This window comes from Elaeis guineensis, chromosome 6 (assembly GCF_000442705.2).
Source record: "Elaeis guineensis isolate ETL-2024a chromosome 6, EG11, whole genome shotgun sequence".
Taxonomy (NCBI): Eukaryota; Viridiplantae; Streptophyta; class Magnoliopsida; order Arecales; family Arecaceae; genus Elaeis; species Elaeis guineensis.
Genome location: NC_025998.2, coordinates 11,680,887 through 11,706,937, shown reverse-complemented (window position 1 = coordinate 11,706,937; position 26,051 = coordinate 11,680,887). Strand labels below are relative to the sequence as shown.

At 37.2% G+C, this 26,051-nt stretch overlaps 1 protein-coding gene and 1 pseudogene across 1 annotated transcript; one reads left to right on the top strand and one right to left on the bottom strand.

The window, feature by feature from the left end:
* Positions 1-6,354: 6,354 nt before the first annotated feature.
* On the top strand, positions 6,355-16,029 carry LOC140858466 (uncharacterized; annotated as a pseudogene).
* Positions 16,030-18,086: 2,057 nt separating this feature from the next.
* Positions 18,087-18,906, bottom strand: LOC105036995 (monothiol glutaredoxin-S9). Its single transcript, XM_010912706.4, has one exon. It carries the CDS (start codon positions 18,827-18,829, stop codon positions 18,350-18,352), a length of 480 nt encoding a protein of 159 aa, XP_010911008.1. The 5' UTR covers positions 18,830-18,906; the 3' UTR covers positions 18,087-18,349.
* Positions 18,907-26,051: the final 7,145 nt, after the last annotated feature.

The following is a 26,051-nucleotide window of genomic DNA, read 5'->3' as shown; positions in this document are numbered from 1 at the left end:
CTCTGTGAAGCAAACTGCAAAGATTACTTCCAAACTCCTCGAGATCCAGTTGATCTATCAGCTCATGACCTCCTTGTAGCATCATTCTTTGATAGTACTGAAAATCAGAGACAAGATGAGCAAGGAAGAGTGTTTAGGTGCAACTTTGGTTTGTCGCATTCACTTGCTACATATGTTAGAACAAATACTTAAAAACTCATATATGATTTAAGAAGAATAATGAGAATCTAAATACAATATAATGATAAAAATTAAAACTGATCAAATCGGAAGTATGCAAGGCATTGTCCTAAGGTATATTTTCGTTCTTCATGCAGGAACTCCGAAAATACCACCCTAAGATATGAACGGTATTCTCCTTCTGCGAGCATGACTGTGGAGGAAATTGATGAAGACTCTTTCAGCATCCAGAACAATAATCATAAAAAAAAATATTTGAAGAAAAAAATATAGAATAAAGAGGGGAAGAGGATTAGATAGGGATGTTAAAAATCAGATGGTCTTTTTATAGCCATCCAAAGTGACCATTTGTAACCATTATGACCGTTGTGGCTTTTATTGACTCATTAAAATCTTAATAAAAAACATAATGGTCAAAACATTAAAAGCATGATAATAAAAAAAATAAATTATAAAATTAAGAATATTAAAATTCTTGAAGGATAATTTACAAAAATTTTGAGTTTTTTATTTGGATTTTCTCTAGCAATTCCTTACAAAACTCAAAATTTTTCAATAATAGTAAAATAAAATACGATAAATTTCTAGATGCTTATACTATGCAATGGATAAGGTGAATTAATCTTACTTAGTATGAATAGTTTCTATCTGAAGAAAATGGAGTGAATCAGATCTTGAACTACGTTCTTTTGCTCTAGACTTCAACTACCACATACATAGTATAGAGTTTCTTCATCGCTAGTCTGTGCATTAATGGCCCTATACAGGTACCTTGATTTTTTATGAGAGTTGCTAGAGATTGCTTAAATCTCATATCCGCAGCTATGTACAGATACTCCCACATAGGTGAGCTTCTTTAGGGATATGTATAATATCACATCTCATGGAAATTACTACCTTGGATCTCATTCAGAGCTATATCTCTTCCTAACCACTATATAGGAATATTAATCATTATAGGGGTGGGATAGAGTCTATGAATCCTATATTAAATAAACCACATGTGCTCTTTTGACCAACCAATTAGCTTCTTATTATTATATTAAACCTCCTTCAAGGGATCTTCTATCACAGAGGTTGGGTTCCCACTATTAGAAAGTCTATTATAGGCTAAGTCCCATCTTCCTCGATGACTTTAGGATCTTAGTTCTATTCAAGCTTTTATAAAGCATACTGATATTATAGGATCTCCCCCCATAATTTTTGAGGTATATCAGAACTTATAGAATTAACTATTTTAGAATATAATGCTCAAACAAGAAACATAAGATTAAGATTGTACATGTTAAAAGAACAAGGTTAATCAGTATCCGTAATGGTTAATGGATATTTACCAATTAGAATGATCCCATCAAATGATTCATTGCAAGACATTAAACTGGATGGCATTGAGCAATAGATAAATATAACTTTGTTGCATTAGCAACCCAAAGAAATCTAGTATCTGCAGTGCATGATAGAAGTGTGTGGAATATTGATAAGTTACCGAACTTATTTTCAGCATTTGATGCTACCATGACAGCTGAAAGTGCAGATTTGAAAATAACAAACTAACACTCCAATAGTTTTGTCAGAAAAATAACTCTGCAATAATATGCTACACAATAAACATATCAATGCTCATTAGGAATGACTGTAAAGCTAGAGTTGAATTTGGAAAACAAGCAATTGTAGCTACGGATGCCAACAAAACAGATTTACATCATAATACTCGAATTGTTTCTGTCAGCAAATCATTCAAGTGAACAAACAACCTACAAGATCTATTTCATATTCTAAACCTCTTCTTTTTACAATCAGGTGCCATGTTGATGATAGTAATTATCCTATCAGATATGTACAGATGCATGCTAGAAAATGTATTGCAGTCCATTATGGTAATTTGGACAAGGAGCAAAATTAATTTTCAGAGGATAAATGTGTGTACAGAAGCATTATGTTTGATCAGTTAAGCCACAGCACTATTTTCCGCAATTAGAAATATATTGATTAAGTCTGTAAATTGTTTTACTTGAATCAACATTCAACTGTAACTCCCAGATGTTCCTTTGCCTATGCAGTGGTAGTACAAAAAGGTACAATACTTAATCATATAGTTGCTATAATTTATTTATTTACAAAACCAAGATTTTGTAATCAAATGATCCAAGTTATAAACACACTGCCACTATCAATATGTCGTACTTATGAGGTATTTATGTATCATTAAGGTTAAGAAAATAAAAACCAACAAGCTGTCACACTTATTACAGCTTTGTGAATCTTCTTTGTCATATCTTCCCATCAAGGGCCAGAATATCATAAACCATGGCTGCTGCTATTCCAGTTTTAAGATGGGCTTTTCCAAGATTAGTAATTCCCTCAAGTTATGTTTCAAGCATAATAAGGCTCTATTGCCGAATATATTGCCAAAAGAACAATTACCTCAGAAATGGAAGAATACCGATGAAGAGAAAATCAAATTTTCTATCAATGACAATCTGTCAGAATCTCCATTAAAACACAAAATATCTGATTAAATGACAACAAATAAACATATATAGTATACAGAACCAGAACTTCTGCCGAAAAGAAATTTGGAAGCTAAACAAATATATTATGAGAATCTGATTATGGAATATAACCCCCAAATGATTCTGAGAATCTGATTATGAATTATAGTTCTATACAACTTTATGAAGTATTCTGTGTCTTTATGTAATTCAATATTTGCAAATATATTATACCATGCCAAAGATCCATAAGCATTTCTGAAATCATACTACTAGAAACACCCTAAGACCTTTGCAAACTAACAGAGTCGGTGTTGAGGCATCTACGATACATGGTCATGTATCGAAAAGCAAGTGCCTAACAAAAGGCAATTAGTGTTTCAAGGACAGATCCATCCTCTTCTGATGTTACAGCTATATATTCACAAATATCTAAGTGGGACTTGACTTTTAACATATTCAAACCTCAAGACTGAACAGAGATTTAGCAACATTTATAGAAAAGAGTACTGATTATAGATTCATCTTAATAGTTAAACAACAAACAGGGTTATGGTCTGGAATGATTTACAGATCAAGTTTGTTGAATGTTATGGCTAAATAATTCAGCTTATAGCAGTAATCAATAGCAATAATGGTATTATTGTCTGAAACAATATTCACCCATTAAGAAAATTCAGATGGTAGAAGTTATTTTAGGAAGAAAAATAATATAAAAGTTTAAGATTCATAAATAATTATTTTATTAAGGATCAAAAAAGGGCAACTGTCAAATAACATCTATTATTTATATAATGGCTGTTATAATGTAGCAGTGGTCAAATAACGGCCATTATCTAAATAAACAGTAATTGATTCCCTTCATGATTTATTACTACATCATAGAATAAGTGATATTTTTTTTTTATTATTTGACTGATGCATGATGAGCAAATTTACAGCACAATCACATCCAATTTCTTTCAAGATTTTCTCCAATTAGTAGCTACCCAACTTGACTGCAATCTCACTAATACTTGCTGAGCATTAGAAGAAAAACAACTATCCAAATAAAGGCAATATAAAGCACCAGAACTCAAAGCATTAACACAGTTTCTTGAACATGGCAAAAATAAAGCAAAACATAAGGGATAGATCAACATATACAATTGGATTGAAATGATGGCTCAGAATCCTCACCAGAGAAAACAAATATTGTTAGTAAAAGCTTCTTTTTTTTTCTAGACCAAGCCCAAGAAATCTGTACGTATATTACTACAGCCTAAGGACGCACAGAAAACAGTGCCATATTAGCTTAATAATGGTTTGAATAAAAGTATGGTGTAGTCAAATTCTGAAAAAAATAAACATGGCTTACAAGGCATATTGTGGATGAAATCATGTCTTCCTTTATTAAATTACATCCGAAAACGGAGATATACTGTAGATCGTTAGAACAAATACTTAAAAACTCAGATGTGATTTAAGAAGAATAATGAGAATCTAATATAATATAATGATAAAAATTAAAATTGATCAAACCGAAAGCATGCGAAGCATTATCCTAAGGTATATTTTTGTTCTTCGTGTAGGAATCTCTGAAATACCATCCTAAGATATGACCGATATTCTTCCACTGTGAGCACGACCATAGAGGAGGTTGATGAAGACTCTTTCAGCATCCAAAATAATAATCATAAAAAAAAATATTTGAAGAAAAAAATATAGAATGAAGAGAGAAAGACGATTAGATGGGAATGTTAAAAATCAGATCTCAAGATGATCTTTTTATAGCCATCCAAAATGGCCGTTTGTAACCGTTATGATAGTTGTAGCTTTTATTGATCCATTAAAATCTTGATAAGGTGTCCAACGGTTAAAACATTAAAAATATGATAATAAAAAAATTAAATTATAAAATTAAAAGAATATTAAAATTTTTGGAGTAGAATTTAAGAAAATTTAAAGTTTTTCATTTGGATTTTCTCCAACAACATATAGACGAGCATATCCCTTTTATTTTGATTGTTGTTGGAACCTCAATACTCTTACTTGGTGGAGCATGTTCTCTTTAATACCCTTCTCTTTGTACATACCCATTTGAATAAAAACCATGGCAGTTCATTGCTTCTCTTTTCCATCAAAAAAAAAAAAAAAAATTGTAATCCTTCCTGTCCTTCCCTCTGTAACAGTTTCTCTCTGTAATTACTTTTAATCCTCCAATAAATTAATCAGGGGTAGCTTTCTACTACCTCCTATTTCAGTCAAAAAGATAGAGACATAGGCATGCTTTTGGAAGTAATTACACATAATAAATCACAATATCTGCATTAAAAATAGGGTTGCTTTGAGTCAGATTTCAATAATGCCTGTGTTTCGACATGATATTCCTCTCATAACATGCTGTTTTGTCCATTATAACAAACGTAATGGACAATAACAACAAAGGGAAACTGCATTAGTTGATTATGTCATTATTAGCTAAATTAAAAATTATTCTTTTCTAGCTTGGATGGAGAATGGACAGAACCTCCAAAGCTGCGCTACCAACCTTCTACTATTTATGACTACCAGTAAGTATCTCAAACATTGCTTGGATTTGCAATTCGTTCTCTCTTATCCCTGGTCCCTGTAAGCTAGTTAGCTAAAGTCTATGGCTTTTATCAACTCGAGTAAATTCATCAGAACCACCAACTTTATATAAAAGTCGGCAACTCAATCATGTTCACAAAATTATGGACTTCATATTAAATTTTGGCGACTTTGTGCGTGTTACTCCAGTCTCTAATAAATTTCACACTAACTATTTGAACTCTTGTAAATTGGTTGAGACAAGAGACATATGCTGGAAAAAAAAAAAAAAAATCAAGTGTATTCATTAGTTAAATATAGGGTAAACTAGCGAAAACTTTTCGTTTGAGTTTAAAGTTAAAAATAGTTCCCAATTTAGTTTCACTTAAAAGCAGTTTCCCAATTGGCATAAATGATCAAATTGTCCATGCAGTTATAAACCAACACTAAAATAATACTGTGATATTAAAAAATAGTACTGCATTATTATAAAATAATACCATCTTAGTGTAAAACAATACTGCCTTATTATCGTGTAAGAATATTACAAAACAGTACTTCCTTATTATAATACAATACTGTCTTATTATAAAACAGTACTGTCTTATTGTAATATAACACTATAATAAAATAATATTATTTTATTATAAAACAGTACTGTCGTATTATAAAACAACACTGCGATATTAGAAAATAATATTGCCTTATTATAAATTAGTACTGTGTTAATAATACTGCGATATTAAAGGATAGTACTGTCTTATTATAAATCAGTACTACGTTATTATAAAATAATACTATCTTATTGCATAACCGTACGAGGGTACAAGGGTATAACGGTTCTTTCAATTAGAAATGGAGAGTTGTTTTTAATTTATATTTGGAATAGAGAATTATTTTTAATTTAAATTTAAATAAAAAAATATTTTTAATTTGAAATATAAAATAAATTTTTTTATCTTATTTATTATTAAATATATTTTTTTTAAAGAAATTATTATGCAATCAATAATTTAAGAAATTTTTTTTTTTTTAATCTCTAAGAATCTAAAACGTTCATGCTTCCACATGTTAAGTACCAGGCTTCGCTGTCACCCAATTTAATTTTTGTAGCGGTGCTGGCCAGACCCAATCATGGCTCATGTTAGCGGGATGGTTGAGATATCATGGGTATCTCGATAAGGAACCCGAGAGAATTATAGCTGAATTATTAAAAAAGAAAAACTCAATCTTTCTTCGCCAAAAAATGCAAGTCCGCGGCTGGGAGCCCACTTCAAATTTAGTGAGAAAAAGTGATTCTCTCAAACTTTTAGAAACCCTAATCGATTGCCATCTCATTAAAAAAAAAAAAAAAGAAAAAAGAAACAGCGAGTTTTCGGACTTCTCTTCACCAGTAATGGCGGTTTGAATGGGAAGCGCAGAGAAGAAGCAAATCTTTGTGGCAATAGAGAAGAAAGAACGAAAAAAATCAAAAATGGATCCCAAAGCGTCGGCCAAATCGAAGCGAAGCCACTCCCAGCAGGGCCGGAAGAACCACCAGCTGCCGGCCGCCGCGAGCGCCCAGAAGAAGAAGGCCGCCACCGGAGGAGGCGGAGGAGAGGCGAAGCCCCAGCGAGCCCACGGCAGCGCCCGCGACCTCCCTTCCAACTGGGATCGCTACGACGACGACGATGGCGACGAACGACGATGGCGACGACGGTAGGGATGGTGCCGAGAGCCCTGCCGGAATTAAACCAGCGGACGGAGAGATTAGGCCAAAGAGCAAAGGCGCGGACTTCTCTTACTTAATCGAGCGAGCTCGGTCCCGACCGCAGGAGCATCGCGATCTTGGAACGTGCCAATCCGCCTTTTCCTTGGATGAGCTTTCCCTCCGTAACTATCTCTCTCACTATCTATCCATCTATTTATCCCATCTCTTATGGATATTTTATGGCATATGAAAGAAATAAATTTGGTGTGGACGATAAATTCTCAATTTGAAATTTTGCATGTTTGCAGCCACTTATTTCGGGATTTTTCGCATAATCTCAATTTGAATGCACACAGTAATCTCTATTTGCAATGTCTTTTTTTTTTTTTTGATGGAATGCGGTGGAAATAAGGTACTTCCCCCACTCAATTTAATTAATTTAAAGTAAGTATACGTACAAAAGGAAGGAAAAACTGTAGATATACAAGGGAAGAGAACAAGAAATTAAGGTGAAGCTAAAGAGGATACACAAGTCCAATTTTGACGATATCCTTCAATCATTTTCTCCAGCACCAGGTGTTCATATTTGCAATGGTTTTTGTATTGGACTTTGTCGAAACGTGGCACACCTCAGTCTGCCAAATAACCAAACATATTTTTTTTAGGAAAAAAAACTAAAATCCCTGCCTGAAGGCCACATTTTCATTCAAATCAGTATAGCCTGAATCTATTAATCACTTCATGTCAGCCTCTTTAAACAGATGGCTGTGAGCCTGTGACATTCTGAAAAGATTATAATTTATGTATAGGTAGTCTCATGTTAGGCATTTTGTTGCATACAAATGTAACCCTAGCTGGTCTTCTGCAACAGTGTTGGTTCATCTGTTTCTTAGCTTCTGAGCAAAATTAATACTATAAGCTCTTCTAATATATGCTTATTTGAAGGTTCTCGGCAATCCTCTGTGGATGTTGACGGTTACTGTCTCTAGATTTTATGCAGGGTGTAAGCTCTATGCTTTCTGTTAGGGTGGAGGGCCTCTTATCCTGGTGTGCAGATGACAATTTCATTGTGGACGATGACCCCACATCAAGTTGTGAGGTTTTAGTTTATCAGTTTCATGTGTTTATAACTAGTTATTCACAAATTGTTGTTTATCAGTTGGCCTATACTTTTATGCTTTTGCATCAATGATCTTCATTTGTGTTATTAGCTATAAAAAAAATTAGTAAGATTGAGTATAGCATTGCCTGTCTGAAAAATCTTTTAATGTTTAATTTTATGAAGTACTTCGAATATGCTCTTAACTGATTCTCCGGTAACCATAACTGGCGACCTTTTTTTCCATATATACATGATCCTCCTTGCACGCTTTTGTATGCTATTTATTCATATCATGTGTTGATTCCTTCATCAAAGGAGAGTTGAAAGTTATACTCTCTTCTCCCTCACAACATACTGAAATCTCTTTTATAGCTTTTCTGCTATCAAATACCAATATGAGCTTTTTACATATCATCACTTCCAATTATCATGGCACATGACGACGGGATGTCAGTGTTGGTGTCAAGCCTGGATGAAAAAAGTAGAGGGTTCATGTTACAGAATGATGATTTAGCATTTTCTGTTGCAAGCAGCAGTGAAGGCGAATCTCCCCAGGGAGAGGCAGGGTGAGTCTGGTGCAATGGTGGCAGCCTCCACAAGAAAAATAAGGAATTAGGAATGCCTTATGTAAGTAGCACTATTCGCTCTAGATCTTGGTATCTGTTTGTCCTCTCCTAGAATTAGGGCATGTGAGATAATAAGGATGTAGGTATCTATGTCATCCTAATAAAATTAATGAGTCTGAGAGTTTTAGAGTTCTTTCTAGGACTAATCCCCACATATTGCACACTACCAACAAAGTCAAATTTTAAAATTGATTCTAGCGACCATATAGTAAGCCTTATGGTCATATTTTTCTGTTCATGCACTGCCCCTTCACTCCCCCATCTGTCATCCATAAGCTCATAACCTTTTTGTTTCCAAGAAGGTCCCTTTTGTAATTGGGATGCTACATCAGCTGTCTATTTGAGCCTTTCATAAATATGAGAAGATGAAACCATACTTTGAAAACTTAGAGGGAGAGGGGAGAATTGCAATATCATAGAAAGACAAAAGAAATCATGGGCAGTTTCTTGAAATCAAGGTGGATCATTTAATGCCATCACATATGTGATAGCTTCTAAACTTGAAACAACCTTGCCTGGATCTCATTCACACCATTATATTATTAGCATATGAGAGGTCCCTTATCAAATATCATTACATAAAAATTGCTTTATTTTGACCAAAGGCAAGGTCACGGACTACCTCAAAGTTCAGACTGGTGAGTGCAATATGAGTGCAACATGGTGTTTTTACATTTCACCATTGCTTTGGCATAATCTGAATTCTGAACCAAAATATCTGTAAACAGAATGACTGATTACGGAGTCCTGAATAGGTAGTGTTTGTAGATGCCAGTAGTTGTTTTACTTTAACCAATTTGCTTCTTTTTCTAGGTCTGAAATTATATACCTAATATGATCCATATATGAACATATGAATTTAATCATTCACATTGTATGGATAACCAAGTTAGTTTACAATGTTTATATTAATGTTGGGCCTAAAATCTTATGATATTCTTGAGTTATATATAATCAGCAAGCGATATTAATTATCGATAATTTTGATATTTAACTTGTGAATTTTTATGGTAAACATTGATTGCATTCAAATATATTAATTTCAATCTCCCAGGAAAGTATTGGTGCATAATGTAAATTTGATACCAGTCGCAAGTTCAAATGAACATGATACCCAAAGTAACTTTGGATTCGGTCTGGTAGTTGATACTGATCTCAAATTCAATTTGTATGCATTTTCCTTTCTATGAATTGAATCATTATATTATTTAACTGACGCTGTTTTTATGATGCATCTAATGGCCTCATGAAGGAAAATCCCAGATCCCCTTCCTCTTGCAATGGACTTCTGTTTTGCCATTTTGCTCTGTCTTTTGAATGTATTTCATTTTATATGTCAGGTATCTTTTCTCTCCATGGATTTGCATGCACTTGCTGCACAGTTATCAAAACTAAAGCTTTCACAGAGGCTATTTGTTGAAGAAGATTTATTACCTGAAGGGCTGGTAAGCATAACTATCATGGGTTTGCTTTTTCCTGCCAATTTTAGTTACAAGCCTTAACTTTGTAAATATGTGATCTGCATTATGCCTCTGCTTTTAAGTTCTTTACTTGTGACCAAGCCTTTTCCAGATTGGGTGGCCATGTGAATTAATCATTCATGAATTTTCATGTCTGTGGTTCTTTGTAACCATTCACAGTAATAATGCCTCTCTCCTGATTAAGATGACTATTTTTAGAAACCTTTAAAACGGCAATCTATCTAAGAGATGTTGGATTCAACCAAACACTGATATTTCAGTTGCCTGTAGTGCATTATCCATATAGAGCTGATTGTTGAAATTGGTGCCCTAGCAAAGCCATGTTTTTCATATAAGATATTATTTTTTTGAGACATTAATAATTCTCTTATTTTATTCATACATATTTTTGGGAAAATTATAATACCATGTGATGTCTCTTTGGTATTAGATACCTAAGATCTATAGGAACAATGTGGAAGATTTAGCTGATTGATTGTCCATTGAAGCAGAACTAAGACTGGTTTCTTATTCCTTAAACTGTCGAAATGAAGGATGATGTTGGGAGACTTGATTTATATGGCTGTTGATGGTAGATGATGAAATAGTGGTAACCATTTCTCGGTTGTCAGAGGAAAGACTCCACATTAACACTTGGTTGTGAGACATCACGTCGACTGGCTAGTTTGAGAGCACACCTAACTAAAACTACACTGTCATGATCGATGATGTTCTTATCGTATAATAGCCTTTGCATATCCTATGACCTGAGGGTTCCATGTAAACTGGCATGAATCGAGTCACCTTGATAGCTGATTGATCTGACTACGATACAAGTTTGTATGTGGTGGCTTATTGGATGTATAAGATTATGCTGAAATCATGTGAGATGCCGACCATCACTTGTATCGGGATAATAATTTGTTCGTCCAAAAAACAACCAAGCAAAAATAAATCGAGAGAAGTGTTCTGATAATAATTTATTTTTCAAATAAAATAATTATATAGTATATTTATGGTTTTTGCAAATATTTTGGAGAAAAAAGTGTTTCCGGTGCTTGGTTAACTCATGGCCTGATAGATATTTGTCGATTATGGATTGCACAGTTCATGATTGTTTTCCCGATGACCAACATGAGCTGTTGGTTGTAGTGAAAGGATGGAATCGCAAATCCATGTGATATTATATGGAAGGATTTTATCTCACATCCAACTTTGGAGATGTGTCATAACACTGCTTTCCAGGTGACTTACAATCTTAAGTATTACAGGTCATATATGATGTGATAGGTCTGATTAATCAAGTGTTAATTCATCATACACCTAATGATCTTTGATCAAAGTCTCAAATCTAGTCTATCGGTATTTTTCCATGCGCTTTATAGTTGATTCAACCTATTCTGGAAATTGTGCATGCAGCTGGCAAGATCCTTGATTTGCATGCATAGATCTGGACTCATTAATTCAGCCTTTAGGAGATTATTGTAGTTCATCACATAATTGGACTACCAGAATTAGCTTTATAAGCTATTAGAGATATTTATTTGGCTCTATATATGATATCGGTCCATTATAATGGAGTATTGGGCTCGGTATATGTTGCACGCTTATTAGTTTGAGATTTTTGGGCTCTAAATTAGACGTGTTACCCGACCTTATTGAGCCTATTGCTGAAGAAGTGAGTGGAGGCTTACCCATTGCTGAAGAAGTGAGTGGAGGCTTACTTAAAGAGACTGGTTCCTTTTATCTCATGCAAGTGAGAAGAGAGGGGACAGCACCTTAGTGAGAGTGCCCCCTCTCTTTCTCATATATGTGAGAAAGAAAAAGGGGCACCACTTAAGTGGGTTTCTCTCCCTTGTTCTATATGCCCCCAAATCTCCCTCCTAGTTCGACTAGGAGAGGAAGATGAGGCAGGTTTGGCTTTAGCATTTTGCGCCCTCCCTCTTCTATAAATAGGGAAAGGGGAGCCAGGCTAAATAATAAAAATAATGAGAAATCTCTCTTCTCTTTCAAATTCTCTCTCCCAAGTTCATGTAATGGTATGAGGGTTGGAGAGAACCCTCTCAAGACCCTTTTTACTAAGTGAAATGGATCCTAGAGAGGCTCAGTGCGGGTAGAACGGTTGGGGGGGGTCATGCCTAGGTATCAGTTAGGAGTGCAATTATGAGATCCATATCCACCAGTTTGCAGAATTCAACTGCTTGTTTAAGGTATGCTTTCTAGCTCTGTATAATCAGTTGAGGTAAATTTTTTTTCCTACACCATATCAATCCTGAGGTGGTAGAACCTTTTCCTATGTGCCATGTTTTCATTGACTGCGCCCAAATGTTCGGGACTTTTGTTGCATCGAGTGCCATTACAAATTTCTCAACATAAAGGTGGTAGTGAGTGTTACTATAGATGTGTGAGCTATATTTTCCTTGATTTTGAAGTGAACAGCGAATATGGGGTTCACCATAAAAAGATTTTGTATTTAATTTCCTTAAATGAGGACAAGCTGTGAATTGTGTCATAAAATGTAGAGAGATCGTAAGTTTTATTGGAGCTTGAAGATCTGGCAGGTATGCATGTAAGTATGAATCTGGCTGGTCCTAAGAACTCAAGCAGGCCGTAAAAATTATAAAGATTTTGTAAATTTTGAAAGACACATGAAGAATGTATTCTCTAAGTAATTGCCAAGTTATTGTCTTGATACAAAGTTGGCTAATCACTTTCTTGTGTTAATATGACAGTTAATAGGTATTGTTACGTCAAGCAAATAAGTAAGTCACTTGTCAATGAACCTAAATTAATTCATCAGTTGTCTTTGATATAGAGTAATGTTTCGATCTAACAAACAGTCCATGCTGTATTTTGTTGGATTGTTAAGGACTATGATAAGTACCTCTTATGAAGACACATGTATCGCATGGCAACAATTTAGACCAGGCAATTTAGCCACGACTACTTTCAAAAAATGTGTTGGTGATTACCAAAAAAACCCAATTTTTCTTTCCAACATTAGCATGCTACTGATATGTTGTAGCTATACCAGATCAAAAGCATGTCACTACTTGTACCAAAAAAAAGGGCATGCCACTACTGTATATCATTTACCTGGCTTCTTAAGTAAATACTCAGGAGTGATTTGTTAGTTGTTGAGATGGGTAATATAAAGAGTAGATTTTGAAATACCAAGCGGCATGATTTTGTTGATAGTAATCATTATTTGGGAGTTGGAAATGGTTGAGTTACCTAAGATTGTCATGACACTGGTTAACATAGAGCGCTCTGTTTGAGTAAATCCTTTACATCCCCTAGTTAGGACATCATCTGAGTCAGTCAGCTGGTATATGTGGACCTATCAATGAATGATGTATGTATGCACACCGATACACTGTTATGGGTGCCGTATCATACCAGGGAAGCAACATGGTAGGCCGAAATTAAGCTATACTCTGCCACATATAAAATTCTTCAAGAATGGTTTTTCACCAATGCTTTGAATGGTCCCAAAATGTATGAACTTCAGTGGCAGGTGGTGTGGTTTCAATTGGTGCGGTTTGGTGTTATTGGAAGATGATGTCAGTAGTGGCTATGTAATATGTACTCTTTGTTAAGCTTTCTAGGAAAATGATCATTTTAAGTCATCCTTTATGATCCTTCTTGGTTGTTGCTGTAGCAGATCGACAAATCAAAAGCGTACCAGATATCTGAGCAATCAGGCGCACCAATAGTGAGTGAACATAAATACAGCTTGACTCCAGCAAGATTTCTCCATGAGGCAGAGTTGGGCAAATTTGCAGATGGCCAAACTAATCTTTGCAATTCTTGTGAATTGTGATGTTCATGGAATCATGCAAGAAACAGTGCTGGAGGAATGTCAACCCCAAACTTCTACAGAACAGGCTACCAAGCTTAATGCAACTACCGGTTCAATACCTCCAGGGCGGTCTGGCAGCAGAGAAATTCAGGGACCCATGTCACACCTTGGCCTTCATACTGATCCAGACTTGAAACAGAATAAAACCTCCAGGTTTGAAGCTCCAGCAGCAGAAGAAGAGCTTGATGTGCTTCTCGGCTCATTTAGTGAAACTAGTCTTTCTAGCTCCTGCATGGATAGAATCATTGACAATGCTTCAACTTCTCGAAGTGCAACATTTAATTCATCAACCCATGTGAGTCCATTTTCTGTTGGCCAAGATCCCACTCCTCGGGCAATAATGCTGGTACAGCTCTAGTTGATGCAATTGATGATTTGCTTGCAGAAGCTGCCCTGAATGACCAGAAATATGCAACTTTCAATGTTTCTTTTCAGTCACTTTTGGGTTCCAAACCCCCAGGCGACTCTAATTCCTCAAAGCAAGTAGGCAGAGCTGCAAGTCTTGATGATTTAATTGACGATTTGCTTGCAGAAGCCTCTCTTTGCCTTGAAGAAGAGAAGAACATGGCATACCCAGAAAAGCAGGGAACAACATCAACAATGAACTTTCCTTCCCATTCTCCCTTAGGCTCAAAACCTGTGGATGACTTCGGTTCATGGTTCGACACACTTTAAGAATCATTTGCAATCTGAAGAACAGGATATTATCAAATCATCCAGCAAATTGATCTGGATGGCACTGAGCCATTGCAAATATGCTACTCACAAATTAATCCTTCCAGCAGAGGGATTCCTAGACAGCTGAACTGGAGAACCGTAAGGATTGCGGAATGCAGTAGTTATCATATCCTGCTGTTTTTCTCATAATCCTGCTCTGCTATTTCCCTTCTCAGGTAATTTCGTGGCTCTTTAGTTCTCTAAAATGTTGCAGCATGAGCTGTTATCTGTTGATAGTGTATCACTCACGATGGATTTCAACCTGGTGACTCGTCTCTCCAACAATTCGGGAGTTTTGCAGATTGTTCATGAGAAAAACAAGCTTCAGATATATCAAGCTAAGGGGATCCTGAGTCTGTTTACCTGCCAAGTGTCCAGCTTCTATTCCATGGCAACAGCTGAGTCGGTGGCCTTACCTTGATCAAAATGTTGTCCTCCTAATCTTGTTTGTCATCGTCATGGCTTCATCTCGCATGTATTTCTCAAGCCTACGATATCTGAAATTTTTCTAAATATATTTTCGGTATTTAAAAAAAATTGAGAGATGATGTCTTGATGGATTTCTAATTCTGCAGATTCTGTTAATGATTATTTCCCATGTTAATTAAGTATCCTTCTGTAATACAGATTACTTCGCAGTTTGCCTTGTTTAACCAACTTGTGTTCTGTCCTTGCTGGTTCTCTCTTAAGCAGATTTCCTACTCTCAAAAGTCTTTGTTCATGAGCTGTATGGTTTGGACCACCAAGCAGGATTCAGGGAACTCCCCTCTCTTCTTTTTTCTTTTTCTTCCTGGTTGGACGGTTCATGTACCTCTCCGTTTGTCCTACTTTTTCTATTCCCACTTTCACGGGGGCTATCCATAGATCCACTATCTGGTCCTCTGAGCAGTCTAAGTCAATCACGTTATTTTCTATATAGCTAAGCCTAAGCTCTAATTAAATATAACTTAGTTCTCATCCTCTAGGAGAAGCTACAGATTAAATTCCCAAGAGCAACCAATAACCACACTCTTGGCAGCTAAAAAAGCATTGGTTGACTGACTTCTTTCTTGCTAGCCTTGTGATAACGTGTGCATGTTGTCGCGTTTTGTTCCAGCTTTTCTTCGTCCAGGCTAGTTCTCCACAAAGATTCTTTGGGCAATTTGACCTTTATAGAGATAAGGTGTGAACTAGTCCCTTCTGTCATGCCTCGTGCTCATGGCTCTCGCTTAGCGCGTTTACTCTTTAAACTAATACCTCTATATCTCGTGTGATGGTTGTGGTTGACCGCAGAGCCCCTTGCCGTATGATACTGGGTTTGTCCTTGCAAGCAAGTTCCGGTAACTTTCGGTGCCGAACCTTCTCCTAGAGGTAACTGAGCTTTGAAATTTTGGTGCTTTGTTTACGTGGGGATTGACAAATATATGCATTCGCTGAACAAGCTATTTCCTTTTTCTACTTAAAAAGGAACCATGCATTTGTTCTTTAGAATTAGATAACTAACAAGTGCATAAACAAAGTTTAATTACCTCACGTAATTATAGAAACCTTCCCCCAAGTGCCAACCACTAAAGTTAAGCCCTGACCATAGCTTTCATATGAGGTTTCTTAATTTGTTCTTGATTTGGCTTCCCTTTTTGCTCTGTTTGTTTGAGTCTAAGCACTACAAACTTTGTGTAGTTGGACAGCATTTGATCCGTCTAGGTTACACCTGCATGTTTATCTAGAAATTTGATTCATACGGAACGTAATTGGCTGCTTTCATACGGAAGCATGGGTAAAGTAACCTCGGAAGGCACCTGGCTACGTTTGGACCGCCAGAAATCCACCACCATGTGTCGACTTGATGATCAGCATTGCGGCCACGGTAAAATCAAATTAGAAGTATGTGGTCCATTCCCCCACCTCCACCTTCCTCCAATGATGACATATTATCTTGATCATGAGTGATCTTTTTTATTGAACAAAATTAGAATTTAATTATCTTGGTCAAAGCACTTACAAAATAATACTACCAAAAATTTCAACGAAGAACCTCTTCCCACGTAAATAAGTCCCAACCATTCAACTATAAACCAATCTGCAACATTAAACCATGGATCTCCATGGTCCATATGTCTCTTTTTCCTTGAACATTGCTTTGGAGTGGAGGGTGCCAATTTATTTTTTCCTTGAACATACGTCTCTTTTTAAGCCTCCGTCACTGCAAGAAAAAGAGGCATCCTAATGCACAGGCTTTCATCTCAAAAAAAGATTAGATGTATGCAGCTTTATAGAGACTATTCCATATTTCAAATATATGGCACCTTGATCACAATTGAACAACCTTAACGTTGCACAATGGCCTACCCTCTGGCCTCTATAATTACTAAAAATAAATTGTCATTTATGCATGGATTGGTAACTAATCTCTATTAATATTTTGATTTTTCATTAAGTGACTAGGCAACAATCTAGTAGTTGCATACCTGATTCATTTGGAGTACCAGATTAGTAACCTGAATGATGTTTTCTCAGATTTTGGGATCCAAATATTTCATTCCCTCTCTAGTAAAAAGATGTCCCTGTTTTCTGCCCATTAAATTTACATGGCTACATGGTGGGTATCATAATACCTTTATTTTTTTTCGAAAAAAAGTTGATGTTTGTTTCTGGATTGTCCGTCATTTTACATTCACCAGAAAGAAGCCCCGTTACTCAGTTTCACGTGATGATCGATGCTTCACATAACAACACCATCATGTACACAGCACCAATTCCATGTGCTGTAACAATCGGATCCTAGTAGTACCCTCCGCAAGAAGGAAGCATTCACCTTCTCGCTCTGAGATATGTGCAGATGACAAATGATGGAGTTGGAGCGCTTTGAGATATGTGCGAGGGACACTCCAACGGTGGATGGGCGGGAAGGAAGGTGAAGCCTCCTTTCGCTTGAAGGATCCAACCTCTTTCCCAAACCATCCCCTTGTGCCATGGTATGGAGCTTTCGTTTCTTGTTGCAACCTTTCTTTTCTTTTTTTTTTTTTTGATAAACTTGTGACGGTGGCAACATTATAATTCATCAGAAGGCAATGGACTTGATGTTTAATTCCCCCCTTTTTAATCATCAAAAAAAAAAAAAAAAACTTTTTCATATTTCTTCTCTCTCTCTCTCTCGCCTTCTCAGCTGAGGTAAGTCTCCATCTCCGCGAACCTGTGAACTTAGGGAAATAGCGGGGAGACATGAGGCTAAAAACTTTGAGATGCTATTGGATGCTGGGTACCGCTCTGCTAAACAAGCGGTGGCACGTTGCCAAGGAGCTGCCACACGTGCCAAGCATAAGTCCCCTTCTCCTCCACTAACGAACTTCTCCACTTTTTCGACATGCCAGTGCTTGATGTCGGGCTCATTTTAACAAGACCCAAAACTATCTTTGCCACAGCACGTGTCCAAGGAGAAGTAGATATCACCATTTATTAATCCACATTATTCTACACAAAATTTAGTAATTTACAAAAAAAGATCCCGCCCCTCCTTAAAATAAAATCGTGTTTCTCCCTGAACCACACAAATTGCGGCCTTTGACACGCTCGACGCCCTACCATCTATCCTTCAAACCATAATTAAAATAAAATTACACTCCGAAACCAAAACGAAAAATTGAAATTAAAGAGCGAAAAAAGAAGTTATATATATAAAGAGGGAAACTTTTTAGAGCCAGAGTGCTCCGGCTTCCTTTAAGATTGGCACGAGGTCGCCGGAGATGTGGACGGCCATGAGCCGATCGATCCCTCCCACCAGCCTCCCCCCGATGAACACCGCCGGGAACAGCACCTGCTGTCGAACCCCACTGCCGCCGGCGATCTCCGCCAGCTCATCCACCAGCGCCGCCTCGGCGTCCTCCGCCACCTCGAACACCGCCGGGTTGACTCCCAGCCCCAGCAGAAGGCGCTTCACCACGTGGCACATGCAGCATCCCCGCCGCCCCACCACCAGCACCGGGTTCTCCGCCACCAGCCTCCTCATCCCCCCGCCACCTCCTCCACCACCACCACCGTCCGACGACGAGGACGACGTCGACGGCCCGTCGACGGACGGACGGTCTTTCACCGTCACGTGGACGACGCCGTTACTCGCCGCCGTGGGAGCAAACCACGTCCGACCGCTGTTGCACGGGATCGCTTGTTGCATTCTAGAAAGCCAGAGAGCGAGAAAGAGAGAGAGAGAGACGGAGCAGTTTGTTTGGGATTGGGGAGGAGTGGCAGGGTATATAACCATCAAATTACCGCATGGGTGGCGTCATGCGGCCCCACGCACGACGTCAGCGGCAGTTACCCATCGGCGCCCACTCCCTCTGGATATCAGGAGGACGTCGCGGTCGAGTGGCGATGACGTGGGCGCGCATCAGCCTCTCGGTCGCGTGGACCCCGTCCGCCTCGGTGACGTCAGGGATTATGCGGATTGGTTGAGGGCTTCGTTATTTGGCACTCACAGCAAACAGGAGTTATGGGATGACGTGTCGTGTTCTGGTTTATTGAGCGACGTGGGACCCGGAGATAATGTGCGATTCGAGAGGCGCTGGTTGCGCTTCCGAACACAAGCCCAGGATTGGGGATAAATCAACGCGAGAACCGGCTCCCTCGGGGTGATGTCGGCCGATCCCGTCACCTTCGTGACCGGCCAACCAAATGGAGCCCGACCCAAGACTACGTCCATTAACACGCTAAATTGTATTAAATTTGACCAAAATTTCCACAGCGAAGATACGCTAAATGAATGGATCCCCAGATCACGTAAGAACTGAAGGGCTATACAAGTCAAAATGTTGGGCGGGCATCTTTAGTGGTGCAGTTGTTTGTTGTTTTGCAGTGATGAAGATTCGCAAGAGGATTTTTTTTGAAGTTGTGTTGTCCCGACAGTGTTTTCTAATGGTTCCATGACTTGATTTATTTAGTCCTTGCATTGTAAAGCAAGTACTGAAAACATTCAATAGCATTTTGAAAATGGATTCTTTCATGAAACTATGTAATTGATTAGAAATAAACCTTAAAACAATATTAAAATGCTCAATGCAAGGCAATTAATTCAACTTGTTCCGGCCAAAAGGGCAACGAATAAACCTTGTGATGAACCAAGGATATAGATGTCTTACAAGCTCGAATAATTTTTAATCGTACACCAGGCAAAAGTCTTACAACTACTTCATAGCTGGCACCACCAAATCCCACACCATCGATAGCAAGTGACACAAAAGCTTTATTAAGAGTTAGGTACATAGGAGCTTCGGAGATGATAATGGAAAGAAGAGAAAATCGTACCGTTATTTCGGTTCCTTTAAATGAGTATATATATAATTTTGATTGTTGGCTTAAAAGATAAATTAATATTGTTCTTCCAATTTCCAGGGATATAATGCAAAGCAAGCATCTCTTCTATATTAGTTGGAATTATATGTCTTATTTTGAAAATAGCTAAGCATTAGCATTAGTCATGGGATGAATGTTCAAGAGACCATTTTTGGCCTCAAAAATCATTTCATACAAAGTGAGTAGTTGCACTATAAATTTGAATTTCATATTTATATAAAGTATATTATTCAAGTGACTTCTCCAATTAATCGGTTAAAATTCAACATGTGGCCGATCTAAAGGCATTGGAGAATTCAAATTCTCATAGATAGTTTTCCACAACCGTTGGAGTGTGATGCATGAACCAACTGGATACTTGTTTATATAAACTATGCTCAGGAGAACCTTTAAGTAAGTATTTTTAAGCCTGCATTTATGCCATCACTTTGCCGCTTTCATAATCTTTGAGAGTTTGTTTAACTTAGGTGTCAAAAGAATCCTCTATCGGATACTCTTCGAATGGAGGACTTCTTCATTTTTGTGCTATTTCAAATCATATCCGGTATTGATGCGAGGGCCTAAGTATAGTCTTTTCTTCTCGACACTACCTCAGAAATCTTTAAATTGGAACTATCGCCATCCTAGCTATCACATTATCATCTTGAAGGCACATCATGATCTTCAATCAATCCCTCTAGTCTATTCAACTGATCATTCGACCTCTCTAGCAGATCAATCTGTGCAGTATTCTAATCAGACTAATTTTTAATGATAGTAATATATAAATTTTTTATATAAAAAAATATATTAACAATAAAAATTATATATCGTACATAAACCATCCGTTATTTAAGCCACAAAAAGACTTTCTCCCTTGAATCAAGAGAGCTCACTTCAATAAACAAGTCCTTTTCAAAATTGCACTCATCCTTAAACTCTATACCAATCATTAAAAATGCATAATTCAAAATTTATATACTTATTTTATATGTGCAATTCTAATCATCATAGCCATGTTCACATCTGCACCACATGCAAGAGAAAAGTAACATATCATCGGCCAATCAAATTAAATTCTATTGGACCAGGTTGCTTGCAAAATCTCCACAGCGAACTTGCCGGCCTATGAAAGAGATCAGAGCAATATACACCTGCATGGATGTCACAATATCCCAAAATCACTCGACACCACATCAGAGGACGTAAATATTTTATTATCTCATGTTTGTTTATGTTAGCCCATGAAAATAACCCTTCATCTGTTCTACACGTGTAATGCAAGTGCCTAACAGCAAGATGACGGATGGGACGGCGGTTACTGCTTATTGCGTTGGCTCGTCGAAAAAGGCTAACAAGACAAGAGAGAAGACCCGAACGCCAACTCTAAAAGTCTAAACTCTGATGTCGTCCGGTCAAAACCGCAGCTCGCTCAATTCCACACGCCCTCGTCACGTCACCTCGGCCAACCATTGCGGCCTCACACGTGTGACGAACCATCCATCCGCCGTACGTACGTGTGGCGCCGCATCGAACGGCCGAGCTTTTGCCACGAATCTAACCGGAACCGTGTTTCTGAGATTCACGCGACAACGACCTCACAGCTTATCCAAGATATCGAGGGTAGGCGGGATAGGATATCAGTGGTGACGTGGTCGTGGCTGCGCCTTGCCGACATCAACGGCCGTCCAGCTAGCTTAATAGATGGCTGCCGATGTTGACGACGACTGCGGCCACTGGTTTAGAAGATCGCACACGTATCGTTGTATGGTGTCGTAACGTGGACCAGGAGGTTATGGCATCACTATTATCCGACCACGAAGGATAAGGGGTAAATTAAATACAAATCTACATGAGATAAACGTTAGGGAAGGCAAATTGGCAAGCTTATTTTATTAAGATCACTCAAATTGGCAAGCTTATTTCCATCAAAAAAAGAAAAAAAAAACTGGCAAGATTATTTTCTTGTGATGCTCCACTATTGTCTCATGGGTCACCTACAGAAGCATTTTGTCATGGAAATGACTTTCTGATCTAAAAAATAATTGAGATCATGAATTGGATACCAATGGAATAATAATTCCTATTAACTATATAATGTTATGCTTGGAAATACTGTAGCAATATAAATAATTACACGTAAAAAGTTATACAAAATAGTATAAAGATCTTCTATTGCTGTTGATCAATTTGGTACTACATATGGTGATAACTTAAAATAAAGAAAAAATAACAGCTTCTCTTTGTTTATGCAACGACCTGTACCAATTAATAATAAAAAATTTGGAGAAATAATCCCAAAATCTGAAACCTCTAATTGGAGCAGGGGTTTAGCTGTTGGGATATCATTCAGATGTTTAATCAAGTTACGACAGAAGGATAAAATGGACTGCAGCAACGATTAACGCATACCCCTTAAAAGAATGAAAGTTTTCCTTTATCACTGCCAATAAGTACATCAATCATTAAATCAACCAGAGAAATCCTCTTTTACCCCCAAAAAAAAATAGAGAAATCCTCTTAAGAAATTAAATACGAGGGCCAATAAGGCAATAACATATATGTAAACTTCTACAATATATATATATATATATATATAAACTAAGTTCTCCTGTGGGCAAGGATGACGACAATGGCGACAAACCGACAAATCTCATTGCCATGCAATAGTTGCGTGAGAGAAGTAATTAAATGCGGTTTGGTGGGTGACTCACTCACACGTCCATTAATTTAGAACGTTATTAAGATTGTGGCGTCAGTGATTGTGTAATTGGAGGTTGCCTTGCGTTGGTGAGCAACAAATTGAGATCCGAATAGCCCCACCTACCGAGAACGTGTTCAATGACTTCAATTCAAAAAGGGAGAAAAGAGGCATGGAGGGACCCAACCCAAGATGCCTTCCAAGGAGAGATTAATCGGCACAAGGTTTTGTTTTGGGCTTTATCTAAGCTCCACTAGGACAAAAGGCCAGAAAACCGTGGGACATCAAAGGGTGGAAAGAACATCAGAAGGTGGAATCAACGTTCAAGTCCTCGCTTATTAGAAAGCTGACTTTGTCTTGGAATGTGGTGGGCCAACAACTTCATATACGGTTCAATCTTTTAACTGGATTCCAGCACTGGAGTCACGCCTTGGTATGGATTTTCCATGATTTGATTCCAAGGGCATCTTTGGTTGGAGATGGTTGGGCAAATTGGAATAAGTAACCCCCACTCAAACTGTTTCGTTGAAAGAAGTTTCGTTCCTATTTCGAATTCAAAAAGAAATAAAAATATTATAATTTTTTTAAAATTTAATTATTATTATTATTTTTTAATATTTAAATTTTATTTTAATTTTGATTTTGATTTCAATCACGAATCAAACATATTTTGAAATATAACTATTCTGATTTTCATTTCAATTGTGAATCAAACACGTGCCAAATATTTTACAGAGACAAAAAAATTGGATGATACATATATGGCATCTTCATTCAGTTGAAAAGCTTGCATGTCCATCGTTCATGGGTTTTCTTGTTAGCATGATTTAGCATATTGGCCCTGCACCCCTAATTAATTATTCGCACCGGCAAATGGAGATGAACATAAGGTGGAGGTCTCTTATGGGAGCATTGCATGCAATCGGGTGTTGTGGGGGAACGGGTGTGCGAAATATAGAATTTTATTCCTTCTGAAACAATTGTATATCAGGTGCATTCTAATGCGGCCATCTATTGTATTAAAAATGTCATGCTATCAACATTGAACAAGATGAAGGATTTTTTTTTTTTTTTTTTTTGATTTCAAAAGAATTTGAGATATAAGATTATTGACTTTTGGCTACTGGAGATGGTTTTCACGTGACATTGATGATCTTGTAAAGTTGATTTGATTAAGCTAGGACTATAAGGTCTCAGATTTCCATCAAAGAAGGCCATAAGGTCTTGGACATCAGGCTCACAATGCTCTTTAATAAAAGAAAAAGGAAGGAAGATTAAACAACACTAAACAACTAAAACCCAAGGCAAAAACTTGCCCTAATCGCAGTCTTACATGACGGATTTTTTACTCTCTCTCTCTTTAATTCTCAACAAGGAATTGTCATCATTTCTTGTTTAATCGCTTTTGTTCCTACTATGCATTGTATTTTTTTTCAGAGTTTTATGCCTTTTTGTTCTTATAACAAGCATTGCCTAAATGTGTGGATTTTAAAGGAGAAAATTCCTGGTTATCATTAACCTTTTTTTTTTTGTTGAATTGGCTACTTTTACAGAGCCCTTGAACAGAAACGAATGATTTCGCAGTCCTTGGCACTACAATATTTGAAATAAAAGTAACCTGGGCCTGATCTTTTTCTCACACCTAACTTCGTTGACAAATATATTCGACCATGCTACCAAACAATGTTGTACATTGTTCCGAATAAATTAGCCAAGCTATCCCGTGGTCCAAGCCCAACACTACGCAAAGACATTAAGATGGGATCTGATACAAAAGCAAACCCACTGGTTCAATGGTTTAACAATTGGTCCTGAAATGCTCTATGCCACTCAGGGTTGAGCCAAAATAAGAACCGCACTTAAGTTTATTTGGTCACATTCATGGTCTTTTATCAATCTTTGTTGTAGTGGCAACAAAAAGGAGGAAAAAAGGCAGCTCAATTTTTATTTACTTATTCAAAATATCTGATTTTTTTTTCGTCAAATTAATATGATCAAAATTTGATATATTTATCGAAGGATAAATATTACTGCTGCAGATTAGATGGTGGCATATATTGTGGAGCACTTCGATGATTGAGTTTGGAGATGGGATGAGAATTGTCCGTCGGTTCTGTAAAATTTTATGTGTCTTGATTTTTTTAGGTTGCTTTCGTATTAAATTAGTATAATTATTTATTAAAAAAAAAAATCTGTGGGTGAGCAACAGTAGTCTCAAACAGACCATTGTTTGGGAATGGCAAACAAGGGGCGAAGGGACCAAGGGAGGGGCTCTGCGTCCTCCAATTAAGAGGTTACGGAAGAATGCCAAAGTAATGTACCCAAAAGAAAAAAAAAAAGAAAAGGAAAAGAAGAATGCCAAAGCAGAGTGGCACTTTTGGGTCGAGGAATCATTATTTCCACCAACACCACTCCCTAGCCATCTGTGATCTCTTTCAGTACTTTAAGTAATATAATTTTTTCTTGTAAATTGAGGTGTGGCCTGAAAGATAGATTTGCTTTCCTTCAGTGAACCTATAACTTTCCTTTCATTGCTTGAGAAGAACGTTTCTCCGTGAAGTTTAAATTTTTGGAAAGCACTCGGATAAACTAATGTTGGTGGTGCAAGCAGACTCGAGTGCGTCCCCTTTCATATGAAAGCTTAGAGTTTTCTATATGCTAATCTCCACTCACTCAAGGTGCATCTCTCCTCATCAAGCAAGAAAAATTAAATGAACAGGATTAATATTTTTTTCAAATTCTCGGTGCAAGGAATTTTCAAAAATAAAAACAGATACAACAAAGTAATTTTTTTTTTGAAGAAATAGAAAGGAGTAAGATGCTTCTTCCAAATATATTAAAATAATAATTATTTACATAGTACAACAAACTGGAGGCAAGTAAAGCTTTAGATAGTGATGGCTCATTAAGCTAGGACCAAACGAAGAGGTGTCAGACATGCGGCTTAACAAAAAAACATAGGACATGAAAACATGAGAGTTGACAAAAGAAACAAAAAAAAAGCCAAAAAAATTCTGCTTCCGATACAGTAGGAAGTAAAGGGGTGGAAAGACGTTCCTCCATAATTATTGTGCTCTTCTTCTTAAATCTTCTTTTTAACTAATAAGCAAAAAATGTGAGAGGCAAATAATGAGTCTCCCAGCTAAGAGAATGAACCACGACAGTGTCAGAATATCCGACCAACCAACTCCTTATAAGTACCTAGGATGTATGAAATTTTCTGAGGATCCTCAAGATGCATTGGACATTACCGTTGTCCATTCGATGCATCCAACTATCAACTGTCAAAGAAGCTTGCCAAACTAACATTCGAACTGTTATTGCTTCAAACTTAAAAATGCGTTGATTGCGCTCTTGCCACAAGCAC